Consider the following 12,368-nt stretch of genomic DNA (forward strand, 5'->3'; position numbering starts at 1 on the left):
TGCATGCTAGGTACAACTGACAGGCTTCAGTCCATGCACTGGAGTACAAGGCCAGGATGCATGCAAAAAACCTAAAGTACTACACATGGCAATGATTGCCTTTTCTCGTCTGGAAAGAAACAAGAAATTAAAATATCAGTGCATTTGTGAGGCTGCTATGCTTTCAGGTTTTTGCAGGTTTTGCTTGATGAGATTAATATTGTTGGGCAGGGAGGTAGTGGAGTTGCCCTAAAAAAATGGGTGAGAAACTTGTGTTTTGCATTGGTTTTGCATTGGTTCAATTGTGTTTTGCATTGGTTGGCATGTCTGCAGCAGCATGCTCCACAATGCAGATGTGGAGCCATCTCTCTGCAGGTGCTGTTCTTGTCCCCATAGCAGGGTTGCTCACCACATCCATTTTGACACTTACTTGATATGCAGGTCCTACAAAGCATCATATACTGTCCAGTGGGACAGCATGTGAAGCCTTAAGCCAGCTGAGCCACGCAGCACACTAGAATCAAACATAGAATCATAGAATCATAGAATTGTTAGGGTTGGAAGGGATCTTGAGGATCATCTAGTTCCAACCCCCCTGCCATGGGCAGGGACACCTCACACTAGATCAGATTACTCAGAACCACATTCAGCCTGGCCTTAAAAGCCACTGTGGATGGGGCTTCTACCACCTCCCTGGGCAACCTGTTCCATGGGGAAGAACTTCTTCCTAAGATCCAATCTGAATCTACCCATTTCTATTTCTTTTCCCATTTCCCCTAGTCCTATCATTACTTGACACCCTAAAAAGTCCCTCACCATCATTCTTGTAGGCCCCCTTAAGATACTGGAAGGCCACAATAAGGTCTCTTCCGAGGAGAAGAGAACAACATGCCCTGGGTACCCAGCGTAGTTACCTAAGGTCTGCAGTGCCGTGACTTCTACCCTCCCCTTGTGAAGACACAGAGGAACACGGTACTACCTGTGATGCCCAGGACAGCCCGGTAGGAGTCACACGTCGTGCTCCCTCCGGGCACTGGTGATGCTGCCTACAAGGGAGCACCTCAGGAATCACGCATGCCTTCTGGAAAGTAAACCACGCTGAGTTCAAACAGTACTTCTTGCACTGACAAGTCCGTTTAATTTCGCTATTTTTCCCATTTCTGCCGCGAGCGTTCTTGAAGCCGTATCCGCGGACAAGGGGGCGGCACATGAAAACAGCAGATACGGCTTGTGCCAGGATGGACCCGCCTACAGAAGGTGTCACCGCTGCCTAGCGGAGACCCCTGCGTCGCTCCCGCTGAGCTGCTAGCATCCCGACTTGGCCGGAGCCCTGGGCCGAGCCGGATCCGCGCGAACACTGCGGCAGCGCCTGGCACTGCGGACCCTCCCGCCGCCTGCGCGTTAGTGCAGCCAATCGCCGTCGCAGGGACAGCGTAGGGGTCCCGATAGTGGTGCCGAGGTTGACCGTCAGCTATCAAGCAGCGGCACCCCAGGCAGACAGGCAGGCACCGCTCCCCTCCCTCGGGACGGAGGTGGGGCTTGTTGCGAAGGGCAGGAGGCGAGGCGCAAGGGGGCGCGAATCAACCTCGGCTGTGGGGCGAGGCCGCGCTGACGGCCGGTTGTGGGGCTTGTTGAACAGGCCGGATAGCCAGTGGGAGGCGACGGGTGGGGCATCGTGCACTTCGCGTCGTGGGACTTGCGGGCTAGTTGGGGCTGCCGGGGTGGTACCGCCCGGTTGTCTTTTTTCAGTTTGACTCTATTGCCGGCTCGCCGACTTCTTTTTCTGTTGTGCTCGTCTCCTCTTGCCGCCATGCCACACCGTCCCGCTCCTGCCCCGCTGTGGCCTGGCAGCTTCCGCTCGTCGTCACGCCGCTGAAAGAAAGGGAGGAGGAAGCAGTGAGGAAGTTACCCGTCCGCCGCCTCATGCCGCGGCCCTGTCTCGCCGCCAGCCTGGGGAGCTGCATGGACGGGCATGGGGAGAGCTGCGCCTTGTCGTGCCGCTGGGGCTGAGCCACCGCGTTGCAGGCCGCGCCGACCGTCGCTTGCCGCCTTCGGCTTTGTCGCCATCCTGAGGCTGCTGCTGGGCTCAGGTACCGGGGTGGGCCCGAGTCCGGGGCGGGTCGTAGTGCGGGGGGCCGGGGCTCTGCGGTACCGCCTGCACGGTGGCCTCGGGCTGGCCACGGCAGTACCGGGTCGAAGGAAGGGTTAGGCGCTTGGGTGATGCGAGCCGTTGAGGGGCTGCTAGCGGTGTCAGCTTGGACCCACCCTGCCTCCCGCCTGGCTGGCGTGCGGATAGCGTCGTGAGTCTGCGGATGGGAAGACGGGAAGACTGATGCAGCGCTGGACGTGATGGGGGGCGAAGCCGGGCAGCGCAGGGCATTGTGGCAGCCTGCTTGAAGACAAGGGGAACTGCTATTTCTTTCTTTTGCTCCGGGAAGAGCCAGCGTTTGCTTGGCGGCTGGAAGATACGGAGATGGTGGAAGGTATTCTACACACTGCATATGGCCGCTAAAATGGTCTGTGTTTTCAACTCGACCTTTCTCTCTAGCTTGAGCCAATGTATATATTTATACTTGCAGGGAGAGGTAATCCAATTTTCGTCAAATCATTGTTCATTTGTGCCAAGAATCCACCGAAGCAGCGAGCAAATTTCATACTTGCAAGGATTGTTGGAATCATAGATTTATGAGACTATTTGGCACTGTGCTCAGCTAGACCTAATTTATGTGTGATTAGAATATTATCACAAATCATAACTCAAGAGAAATACAAGAAAAGTTGGGATGCTTTGAAAATCACTGAACCAGCATTGCTTGTGTCAGTTTTGTTTGGCATAGTGTTTTTTTGGTTGTTCATTTGTTTTTTCCTACCGGAAAACGTTGGTGTTTTTTTTTTTGTAGTGCTTCTGCAAATCTCTATGTCTTTTGAACGAAGGTCAATTGAGTACTTATTACTTACTCATACAATTAATTGTCATGCTTGGCCATAGGTTAGAGACTTCCAGCTTCGATGCTGTGTTATCTTGGGATTTTGACAGGAGATTTGCTTTAGCTGCCTATCACTGACAGAACATTTTGTCCTTTTAAATTTGTGGTTTGGATATTTGCAGTAAGTTATGTGAGTACTGACTCACAGGAGGGTCGGCTAAGGAATAAGCAAAGGAATTGCTAACATCCTGTCATTGCTCTGAGTTGCAGAAAACTGTTTAAAATTGAGAAGTTTTACATTACTATTTAGTTCATTTTTCATTCCTTGTGTCTTAGGAGTTCAAAAACACTTAAATTAGGTCATTAAAGTCTGACTGGACCCATGCATATTTGGCGAAACACAAAACAAGTGGAAAATGTTTTAAGGAGGTGTTTGAGGGCAGAGAAGAGTATCTGTTAAGATATATTTTATTTTCCCATGTTTTCATACTTCCATGTATCTTTGTAAGCATTTTTATGGTGTTTAAAATCTGCTTTATGACAGTTTGAAATTACAGATTAATTATGTATTCACAGCTGAATTTTATAGGTCATAAAAAGGACAAATGTGCACAGAGTGTTTTGGATGCTTGGACAGCACATAGTCTTTTTGAATGTCCATTTTCTGTAATGGTTATTTTCAGCTCTGGATGGGTGGGAACCCAGTCTCTCCTTTGACTGTAATCCTCTTAGTTTTAACTCCTGGGCAATGTGTGTCTCTCTTTGCTTTAGTGAGCTCCTGTTCATTTCTATTCCTTACAAGTTCTTGTGTAAAAGTTACCCACAGACTGTGACAATCTGAAAAGATTTCAGATCATGACAGTGAGAGCTGTGTAGAAGACGACTGTAAAACACCAGTTTGCTTCCTAGGGTAGTAATTATGCTTTCCTTGTGGAAATCAGATAACCAGATAAGATCTAATTGTTTTGTTAATGTAGATGGAACCGTGTACCTGTTGTAAACATCTGAAATACTTATGTTTTTGTGAGTAGAGGATTTGTCTCTTGTCTTATTGTTGAATTACAATATAAGAGGTACTGTTACTGCAGTGTGTGCGTTCATTAGCTGACAACTTCCACTTAAACAGCTGCTGGTTTTCTTGCTTAGTCCCAGAAAGTGAGTAGTGAAGCTTTAGCTGTGTCAGTGCCAAAGTTTGAATTTGTGACCTGCCCACTTCCCTACCTTCCTTCTCACCTTGCTTGCTATAAGAGAATCTCTGTTTCATGCAGTCTGTTTTTGTCTAGAGGTGTATTGCTTGTTTCCTTTACCACATCCTTTTGAGGGGGAGGATTCTGCTTTTGTTAAATGTAACTTGTGTAAAGTGCTAAAAGACTAAATGGAGACTTTCTTATTAACTGATTAACTTCACAGAATTGCATCACTGATAGCTGGAAAGAAATGCTGAGCTCATACTTGGCATGAGTTAGTGCTTTTAATTTCCATCTAGACAACATTAAGTAATGTATTAAGTCATGTATGGGATATCCTAGTCTTTGAGATGGTCTGTATTGCTATCTTTCTGCCTCTCAACCCTTTTTCTCTATTACATAGTGGTTCCCTAGTGGGCAAGTACTGTAAGTTGTCTTCAAGTTGTTTTCTACAATACCTTTGGGTGTGGAACGGGGTATTGCAATCTAAGAGTTTTGGTTGATTTCTCTCTGACATCTGCTTTGTGCTTAGGTGACTGCCAGCTGCAAACACCTTGTCGAATTCAAAAGTGCACCGCCGATTTTGTGTCCTTAACTTCGCATCTGAATTCGGCTCTTGCAGGCTTTGATGTGGAGTTCTGCAAGGCCTTGCGAGCGTACTCTGCCTGTACCTACCGTAATTCCAAAGTATGCCGTGGAAACTTAGTCTACCATTCAGCAGTGCTTGGGATCAGTGACCTCATGAGCCAGAGAAACTGCTCCAAAGATGGACCCACATCCTCCACCAACTCTGAAGAGGCCCATGATCCCTGCAGTTACAGTGGCCACAAAGAAGGCAGAGAACATCAGGGAGGAGAGAATACTCCTCCTACTACTTACCTGTTTTGTGGCTTGTTTGGTGATCCTCATCTGAGGACTTTTAAGGATCACTTCCAGACCTGCAAAGTGGAAGGTGCTTGGCCTCTTGTAGACAATGACTACTTATCAGTCCAAGTGACCAATGTGCCTGTGGTCCCAGGATCCAGCGCTACTGCTACAAATAAGGTGTGGATTGTTCTTAAATACTGTGCATGCGTACAGAAGTAAAAGGCTGAGATGGTTGAATAAGTCACTTAGTGCTTAACAGCTTAAAAAGTGTAGCATCTGTTAGAATCTTGTATGCAATAATCTTAAAGTGTAACTGTTAGTCTTATCTAAGAATCAATCAAAACTTACACCAGGTCTTTTTTTTCCTTTGGCTCTTCCACACCACAAGAAAACTCTCTACTTATCACCACATAACCCTTTAAGGATACTAAATGTAACGCTTTATAACAGTTACAAATCGCATCATTGGTGACTTCCTCTGCAGTAAGTAAAGTCCTAGGCAAGATGCAAGGAAAAAGTCTTAAGTCTCTGCTTTTCATTCATTATTTAAATTGTATAGCCATAGCAGCAGAAAACAAAACACTGACGTAGTGGCATGAATTACCAAGACACTGAGTGTTCAGAACAGAGACAAGAAAGGGAACTGTGGAGAATTGAGGTAGCAAAAAAATATGTGGGATGCCATACACCCAAGGGTACTGAGAGAGCTGGTGGGAATGTGGGGAGGTCCCAGGTGACTGGAGATTGGCAAACATGATGTCTGTCTGCAAGAGGGGCTGAAATGAGAATCTAGGAAACTGCAGACCTATCAGTATGCCCTCTGTGCCAGGGAAGGTCTTTGAGTCTTGAGTGCCATTATGCAGCACATGCAGGGGCAACCAGATGATCAGGCCCAGTCAGCATGGGTTTCTAAGGGGCAGATCTGATTTGAAGAACTTAATCTCCTATGACAAGGTGACCCACTTAGTGGATCAGGGAAAGGTTGTGGACGTTGTTTACCTGGACTTTACTAAAGCCTTTGACATTGTCTCTGACAGCATTGTTGTAGAGAAACTGGTAGGTCATGTTGTGGGGGCCAGACCCAAGAAGAGTTAGAGAATGGAGTTAAATCCATTTGGTGGCATGTCACAAGTGGTGTTCCCCAGAGCTCAGTTTTTGGGCCTGTTTATTGGTTATCTATGTGAGGGGATTGAATGTCTGCAGAGGCACCTGGAGAAGCTGTATTGATGGGCCACTGCAAATTGTATGCGGTTCAATAATGGTAGATGCTGGGTCCTGCACTTGGGTTGGAGCAGCCTCATGCAACACTTACAGACTTGGGAAAGAGTGGTTGGAAATCTACCCAGCAGAAGAAGGTGTAGGTTGACTTCTGTTTATTATCAAGCAGTGTTCTTCATTTGTATCAGAAATTATGTGGACAGAAAGACAAGAGAAGTGATCACCCCCTGTAGTCAGCCCTACTGAGATCGCACCTCAAATAGTGTGTTCAGTTTTGAGGCCCTCACTGCAAGAAAGACATTGAGATGCTGGAGCATGTCCAAAATAGAGAGTGAAGCTGGTAAAGGGTCTGGAGATCAAATGCTTTGATGAGTGAATGAGGGAGCTGGGGTTACTAGGTTAGAGAATAGGTGGCTGAGGGGAGACCTTACTGCTTTGCTACCTGAAAAGAGGTTGTAGTGAGGTGGATGTCAGTCTCTTCCCAGATAACAAGTAATACAATGAGAGGAAATGGCCTTAAGTTGTGCCAGTGGAGGTTTAGATTGAGTAAGAGGAGAAACTTCTTTACTGAAAGGGTTCTCAGGCACTGGAACAGACTGCCTGTTGAAGTATTTGAGTTCCCATCTCCAGGGTATTTAAAAGGTATGTACATTTATAGCAGGTAGGGTCTTAGGTTGAAGAAGACTTTAAATCATGAACCCACTAAGTTAACCACTAAACTAAGTGAGTCTATGAAGGCATAGTAAAATAGCAAGATATATTGAAGGTCTCTTCCAACCTGGTCTATTCTATTCTGACATCCAGCATTATTATTCAGACATTTTATTATGGTCCTGATGAAGACGAGTACAAGAACTCAGAAGTGTTGCTTTTGTTAAAGACACACAGTCTAGGCATCTTCTACAAATGCGTGAAGGTTTCCACGGTCTTTGGCAGCTCAGCAGCACCATCCTTGAAAGGCCTTGCTTGTGCAGTGTGATTTGTAGTAATCTTCATTTTCTTCATTTGGATGAATTCCAAAATGAAATATTGCAAGTGCAGATTGATTGTATGGAGGCTTTTTATTGTTCTTGTTGGTTTTAGTAGTCTTAGTATAGCTAAGCTTAGAAACTATAGCTTAGTGTAATTTCTATGTTGCATCTTCAGGTAAGTCTCTTAAATGACCTTATTTGCATGTTTTAGAGTTCCTCACTGTAGAGGCTTTAGAGCTCTGTATGTCTCCAGAGAAAAAGGCTGATACTTTCAAATCCTTCATCCAAGGATTTTGGCATTTGGATTTCACTGTCCTAGTTTTAGAAAGGCAGCTAGTTTCTAGTCAGAGTGAACATGAGCAGCTTTCTAGGGACATTGTTACCATCCAGCCAGTGTAAAAAGTACTATAGATAACATACACGTGTATAACACATGCTAAATTTGTTTGAAACAACCTTTTTTCCCCCACTATTTAATGCTTTCTGCTACTGTAAGAATTTAAACAGAGAAAACTTTGCAGTGAAATTTGTTTCATCACTGTTTGGAACAGGCTTTTGAGTATCTGTCAGTACCAGGATGTGAGACTGAGGCAGGAGTGGATGGTTAGAGGAAGGACTTCAGAGAACTCTGGTTACTGGTCTGGCCTATGGATTAGGTGGATATCACACAAAAGTATCCAAACCTAATTCCTTGAACTTCTGTGTTTAAATATGAGGATGCCCTTGGGAAGACTAGTTGATTCTATTTGGAGCATCCTTGCCAGATATGTGGAAACCTTCATTCAGTGTGCAGTGTTATTGCTAACATTGCCTGAGGGTGAAGGTTTCTACTTTCCTCCTCTGTCTCTGAAATTCTGTGTTTCAGTCTTGCAGAGGAGGGAACTTTGTAGAGAATAATTCAGTGGCTGCTGCCTGATAAAAGGTGCCTAGTGTCTTACTTAACTATTTTATCAAGTAGACAGTTTTGTGTCTCATTAAAACCATTAACTCTTTTTGACTCCAGACTTGTTCAGGTGCTGTGCAGATTTAGAGCTTTAATTCTGTTGAAATATAGATCTTTCTTTCCTTGCAGGACAATGGAAACGCACTTGAGGAAGTAGGAATGCCTCAGTATCAAAGCAGGCTGAGATAGAAATCTGTTTTATCAAAACTGTTATCTAAAATATAAGACTTCACTTACTGCACAAGACTCTAAGTTATATGCAGAAGCACTGGTCACAGATCTTGGTTTCTCTTATCTGGGTTGCTGAGCTTACCTGTCTTAAGCACAAAGTTGTGAGGTGGCCTTTAGAGCCCCAAGGGCACCTGTGCATTTTCTGCATGTTTGGGTGTAGGCATTCACATTTAGCTATGGTTCACAGGCATCCATTTACCAAATTGCTTTGCTGTAGATGATCTCAAGCTGGTGGTATACCTGATCAATGCAGATAAACAAAATTGGAGTATTTCAGTCAGCATCAGTGTTGCAGTTTGAGCTGGGTGCCCCCCTGGTGTGTTCACTTCCTGTGTCCAGAAGTCCAGCCCAGAGGGATGGACACAGGAAATTGTGTATTTCCTACCATAATTCTTTGCACCACTATAAGATCCAGTGCGGGGTCTAGCACTCTCTCTTTTCTTCCTCCTCCACCAGCCGGTAACCGGGGGAGATGTCTCCTGGCTTTGGGCCTGGCTAGGCCCAAGGCCACGGGGGGATGGGCAGTCTCAGGCCTGGCCAGCTGAGACTAGCCCAGTAGAGGGAGGGGGAAGAAGGAGCCCTGAGGGTCTCGGGTGTACCCTCAGGTGGGAATGGGATGCCTCTGGGTTTGCTTTGGGATCTTTCTTTGTCACTGTGTTTTGGGTTTTCTGTAACATTCACTGCTTTCTATTTAAACTTTCATCACTTTTGCAATCCGTTTGTCTGAGTGTTTTATTCCTGCCCGTGGTGGGGAGAGAGGGGGCTGCCTCAACCCAGCACAATCAGTAAGAATGTATAAAATTAAAATAGCAGTTATTGACTTTGAGACAGAAAGACTGACTGGGACAAACCAAACATTGAAAAGTAATGTGATACCATTTAGGAGTGGTTTTGCAGTGGGAAAAGGGAGAAGGGAAAACTCTTGTCTTGTACAGCTGGTACGGAGAGGTGAGGCTAACAAGGGTAGAGGCTTTTTTCAGATAGTCTGTAGTCAGCTATTTAATCAGGAAACAAAGACTGTTGTGCAGAAGTGTGCTGGTCAACTGAATTGAAAATGTGAGGTTCCTATAGAGTAGATTTCAAAGAAAAAGTGTAATATTAGATTCTAATATGTTTGGGAGTACTCTGAATCTTACAGCAGACTGCTTAAATAATAGACTGCAAGTTATTTTGATGTATACAATTAGTGATGGAAGTAATAATTAAAATACCTGTTCTTGGTGCAGAATTCCTTTTGGCCTTTCCAAGAGGTCACTCCTCTGTGAAACTGTAAAGGAAGCAACATATGTATCTTCTGCATTGTATGTGATTCCTCATTATACTTTTCATTGTAAGAAAAGCTGGTGGACATTCCAAACTTGATCTGCCAAATAGCCTAACTATTCATTTTATGTAAGACTGGAGGATCTGCTCTTTCTGTTTTGACTTAAGGCTTTAAGCTCCTGGTTTCTGTGTTGGAAGTCACTGTTCAAAGACATACCTTTCAGCCTTGCTCTATTTCTCCATGGGCACATTTTCTAGCAGCAGTGGACTGGTATTAAACTCCAGAAGTAGTGGGCAGTCCCAGGTATGTTCTGCTGCAAAATGAGAAGGGGTTGAAATAACAATTATTTTTTTTCCACTAACTTTGCTTTTTGCTTGGTTCCCTCCCAGATAACTGTTATCTTTAAATCATACCAAGACTGTACAGATCAGAAAGTATATCAAGCAGTGACTGACAACTTGCCTGCAGCTTTTGTTGATGGTACAACAAGTGGAGGTGATGGAAACACCAAAAGCTTGCAGATTGTGGAGAAGATCAGTGGCAAATACATTGAAATGGATGCCAGGTACATTGGGACTACAGTGTATATACGCCAGCTTGGGCACTACTTGACCTTGGCCATTCGCATGCCTCAAGAGTTGGTCATGGACTATGAGGAGAGCCAGGATCTGCAGCTGTGTGTGAATGGTTGTCCTTCAAGTGAACGTATTGATGGTAGTGGCCACTTAATGTTGCCTGTTAGGGAGCAGTTGCTCCCTCACAGTGGTACTTCTCATCCCTGGTCAGTGTACACACTGGAAACTGCCACCACTAAATGCCATGAGAAGATGCTGGTGAAGGACATCTATTTTTACTCATGCATATTTGATCTGCTCACCACTGGTGACACTAATTTCACAGCTGCAGCTCACAGTGCCTTGCAGGATGTGGAGGCACTGCACCCCAGAAAAGAGCACTGGCATATCTTTCCCAGCAGTGGAGCTGGTAACATGGACAAAGGTAGCAAATTCTTTGTGGGTCTTGGACTTGTGTGCTTTATCCTAGTGGTGTTTTCATAGAGGTTTTTTTTTTCCTCTAACAAAGTTTTGAAATATATAATGTCATAATATATGGAGTGATGATGGGTATATATATACACACACAATATACATATGTATATACATATAGGAAGGGATGGCTTGTCTTTGGACATGCACCAGATTGTACATCTTGTATTAACTGTTTTCATTAATGTTTTGTGTAATGGTTTTATTTATTTGTTTTCCATTTGGTGAAATTTTTTATAATGTCCCTGCATTGGGGCCTGATAAAAGCACTTTATTTTTTATATATTAAATATTTATGTGTGTATCTGACTATTACGTATTATAAACATCTGCATACCATCTTTAGTGCTCTTTCTAAGTAATACTTAACACATGTTTTTAAACTTAATTACTTTGTGGTGTTTTTATGTAATTTCTTTTACTCTAGAGACAATATGTTTCTAGTCCTGTGATGACTTTGGTGATTTTTCTGGGTTCATTAATTAAAGTAATTACTCACTGGATTGTATTCTGTCCATCAAACAAATGGCCTTTGCTTCTTTGGACCAAAAGAGTGAATTGCTTCCTGTTAGCTCAGATGGCCAGCTTGGACTGCATGAGTTACAGAATCTTTTTTTTTTTTTTGCAATTCTGGCATTTCCTTGTTTCTTGGCATGAGTTTCAAAAGAGGAAGAGAGAATGTTGAAGTGACACTTCATAGCTTCATCTTCTCCACCAGTGCTATGATTTTGAAATACATTAATGGTCTAGTTGTGTAAGCATGTAACTATTGCAGCTACCTTCTCACCGCAAGGTTTAAGTCATCCCCCAGATTTGACCACAGAAATCACAAGCCTGAATTCAGTCCCTTGCTTAGGTGCTAATTCTATCTATACATTCAGAAGGAGGAGGAAAGTGAGGCTTCAGACTAACTATTTTTACTGAAGAGCTAGGATAAGAATGATTTTGTGGCTTGGAGTTTGGTTTTATTTAGTACCTTGTATACTGCAAGAAGTGAAAGGTTTAATACATGGTGCAATAAACATAGCTCCAAGCAGGCTTTGGACTGTTGGAAGTGCTAAGATTCAAATAGTACTTGCCTTTGTTAACCAAACTTGATTGAGCTAGTGTTTGCCTTCAGGGGAATAAGAGTTCATTCATGGAATGAAAGCTCCTACTTTTTAAGATGACCATTTTGGCTAGGTTAGGGACTGGTTTACTAGTAAGGACAGCAGTAGCCTTCTCAAAGAAACTAATTAATTCCCTGTATGGATGGATATTGCCAGGGAGCAGCATAGTTTCCCTCTGTTCCAGGAAGAGGTAATTAGAGATCTCCTCAGCCGCTTGGATCCCCACAAGTCCTAGGGTGCTGAGAGAGCTGGCAGATGTGCTGGCCAAGACACTTTCCATCATTTTCCAGCAGTCCTGGATTACTGGAGAGGTCCCAGATGGCTGGAAGCTGGCCAACGTGGTGCCCATCCACAAGAAGGGCCGGTTCGATGAGCCAGGGAATTATAGGCCTGTCAACCTGACCTCAGTGCCAGGCAAGATTATGGAACAGGTCATCCTGAGTGCAGTCACACAGCACTTACAGGACGGCCAAGGGATCAGGCCCAGCCAGCATGGATTTAGGAAGGGCAGGTCCTGCCTGACCAACCTGATCTCCTTCTATGATCAGGTGACCCGCCTGGTGGATGTGGGGAGGCCTGTGGATGTAGTCTACCTGGACTTCAGCAAGGCCTTTGACACTGTCCCC

At 44.5% G+C, this 12,368-nt stretch overlaps 1 protein-coding gene across 2 annotated transcripts; it reads left to right on the plus strand.

Annotated features, from left to right (window-relative positions):
• Nucleotides 1-1,746: 1,746 nt before the first annotated feature.
• RGMB (repulsive guidance molecule BMP co-receptor b) lies at nt 1,747-11,224 on the plus strand. 2 transcript variants are annotated; one of them, XM_054178622.1, is made up of 3 exons: nt 1,747-2,069; nt 4,626-5,137; nt 9,977-11,224. In XM_054178622.1, the coding sequence occupies exons 1-3, from the start codon at nt 1,952-1,954 to the stop codon at nt 10,643-10,645; spliced, it is 1,299 nt and encodes a 432-aa protein (XP_054034597.1). In that variant the 5' UTR covers nt 1,747-1,951; the 3' UTR covers nt 10,646-11,224. The 2 variants fall into 2 exon arrangements, with proteins under 2 accessions (XP_054034597.1, XP_054034596.1); XM_054178621.1 differs by lacking the exon at nt 1,747-2,069 and adding an exon at nt 2,270-2,462.
• The last annotated feature ends 1,144 nt before the right edge of the window (nt 11,225-12,368 follow it).

This window comes from Dryobates pubescens, chromosome Z (genome assembly GCF_014839835.1).
Source record: "Dryobates pubescens isolate bDryPub1 chromosome Z, bDryPub1.pri, whole genome shotgun sequence".
Taxonomy (NCBI): domain Eukaryota; kingdom Metazoa; phylum Chordata; class Aves; order Piciformes; family Picidae; genus Dryobates; species Dryobates pubescens.

Excerpts from the sequence above, each read along its gene's own strand:
- RGMB (XM_054178622.1), top strand. The coding sequence starts at position 1,952 with ATGGGGAGAGCTGCGCCTTGTCGTGCCGCTGGGGCTGAGCCACCGCGT. Across the intron at positions 2,070-4,625 it reads GAGGCTGCTGCTGGGCTCAG|GTGACTGCCAGCTGCAAACA; the intron begins GTACCGGGGTGG and ends CTTTGTGCTTAG. Across the intron at positions 5,138-9,976 it reads GCGCTACTGCTACAAATAAG|ATAACTGTTATCTTTAAATC; the intron begins GTGTGGATTGTT and ends GTTCCCTCCCAG.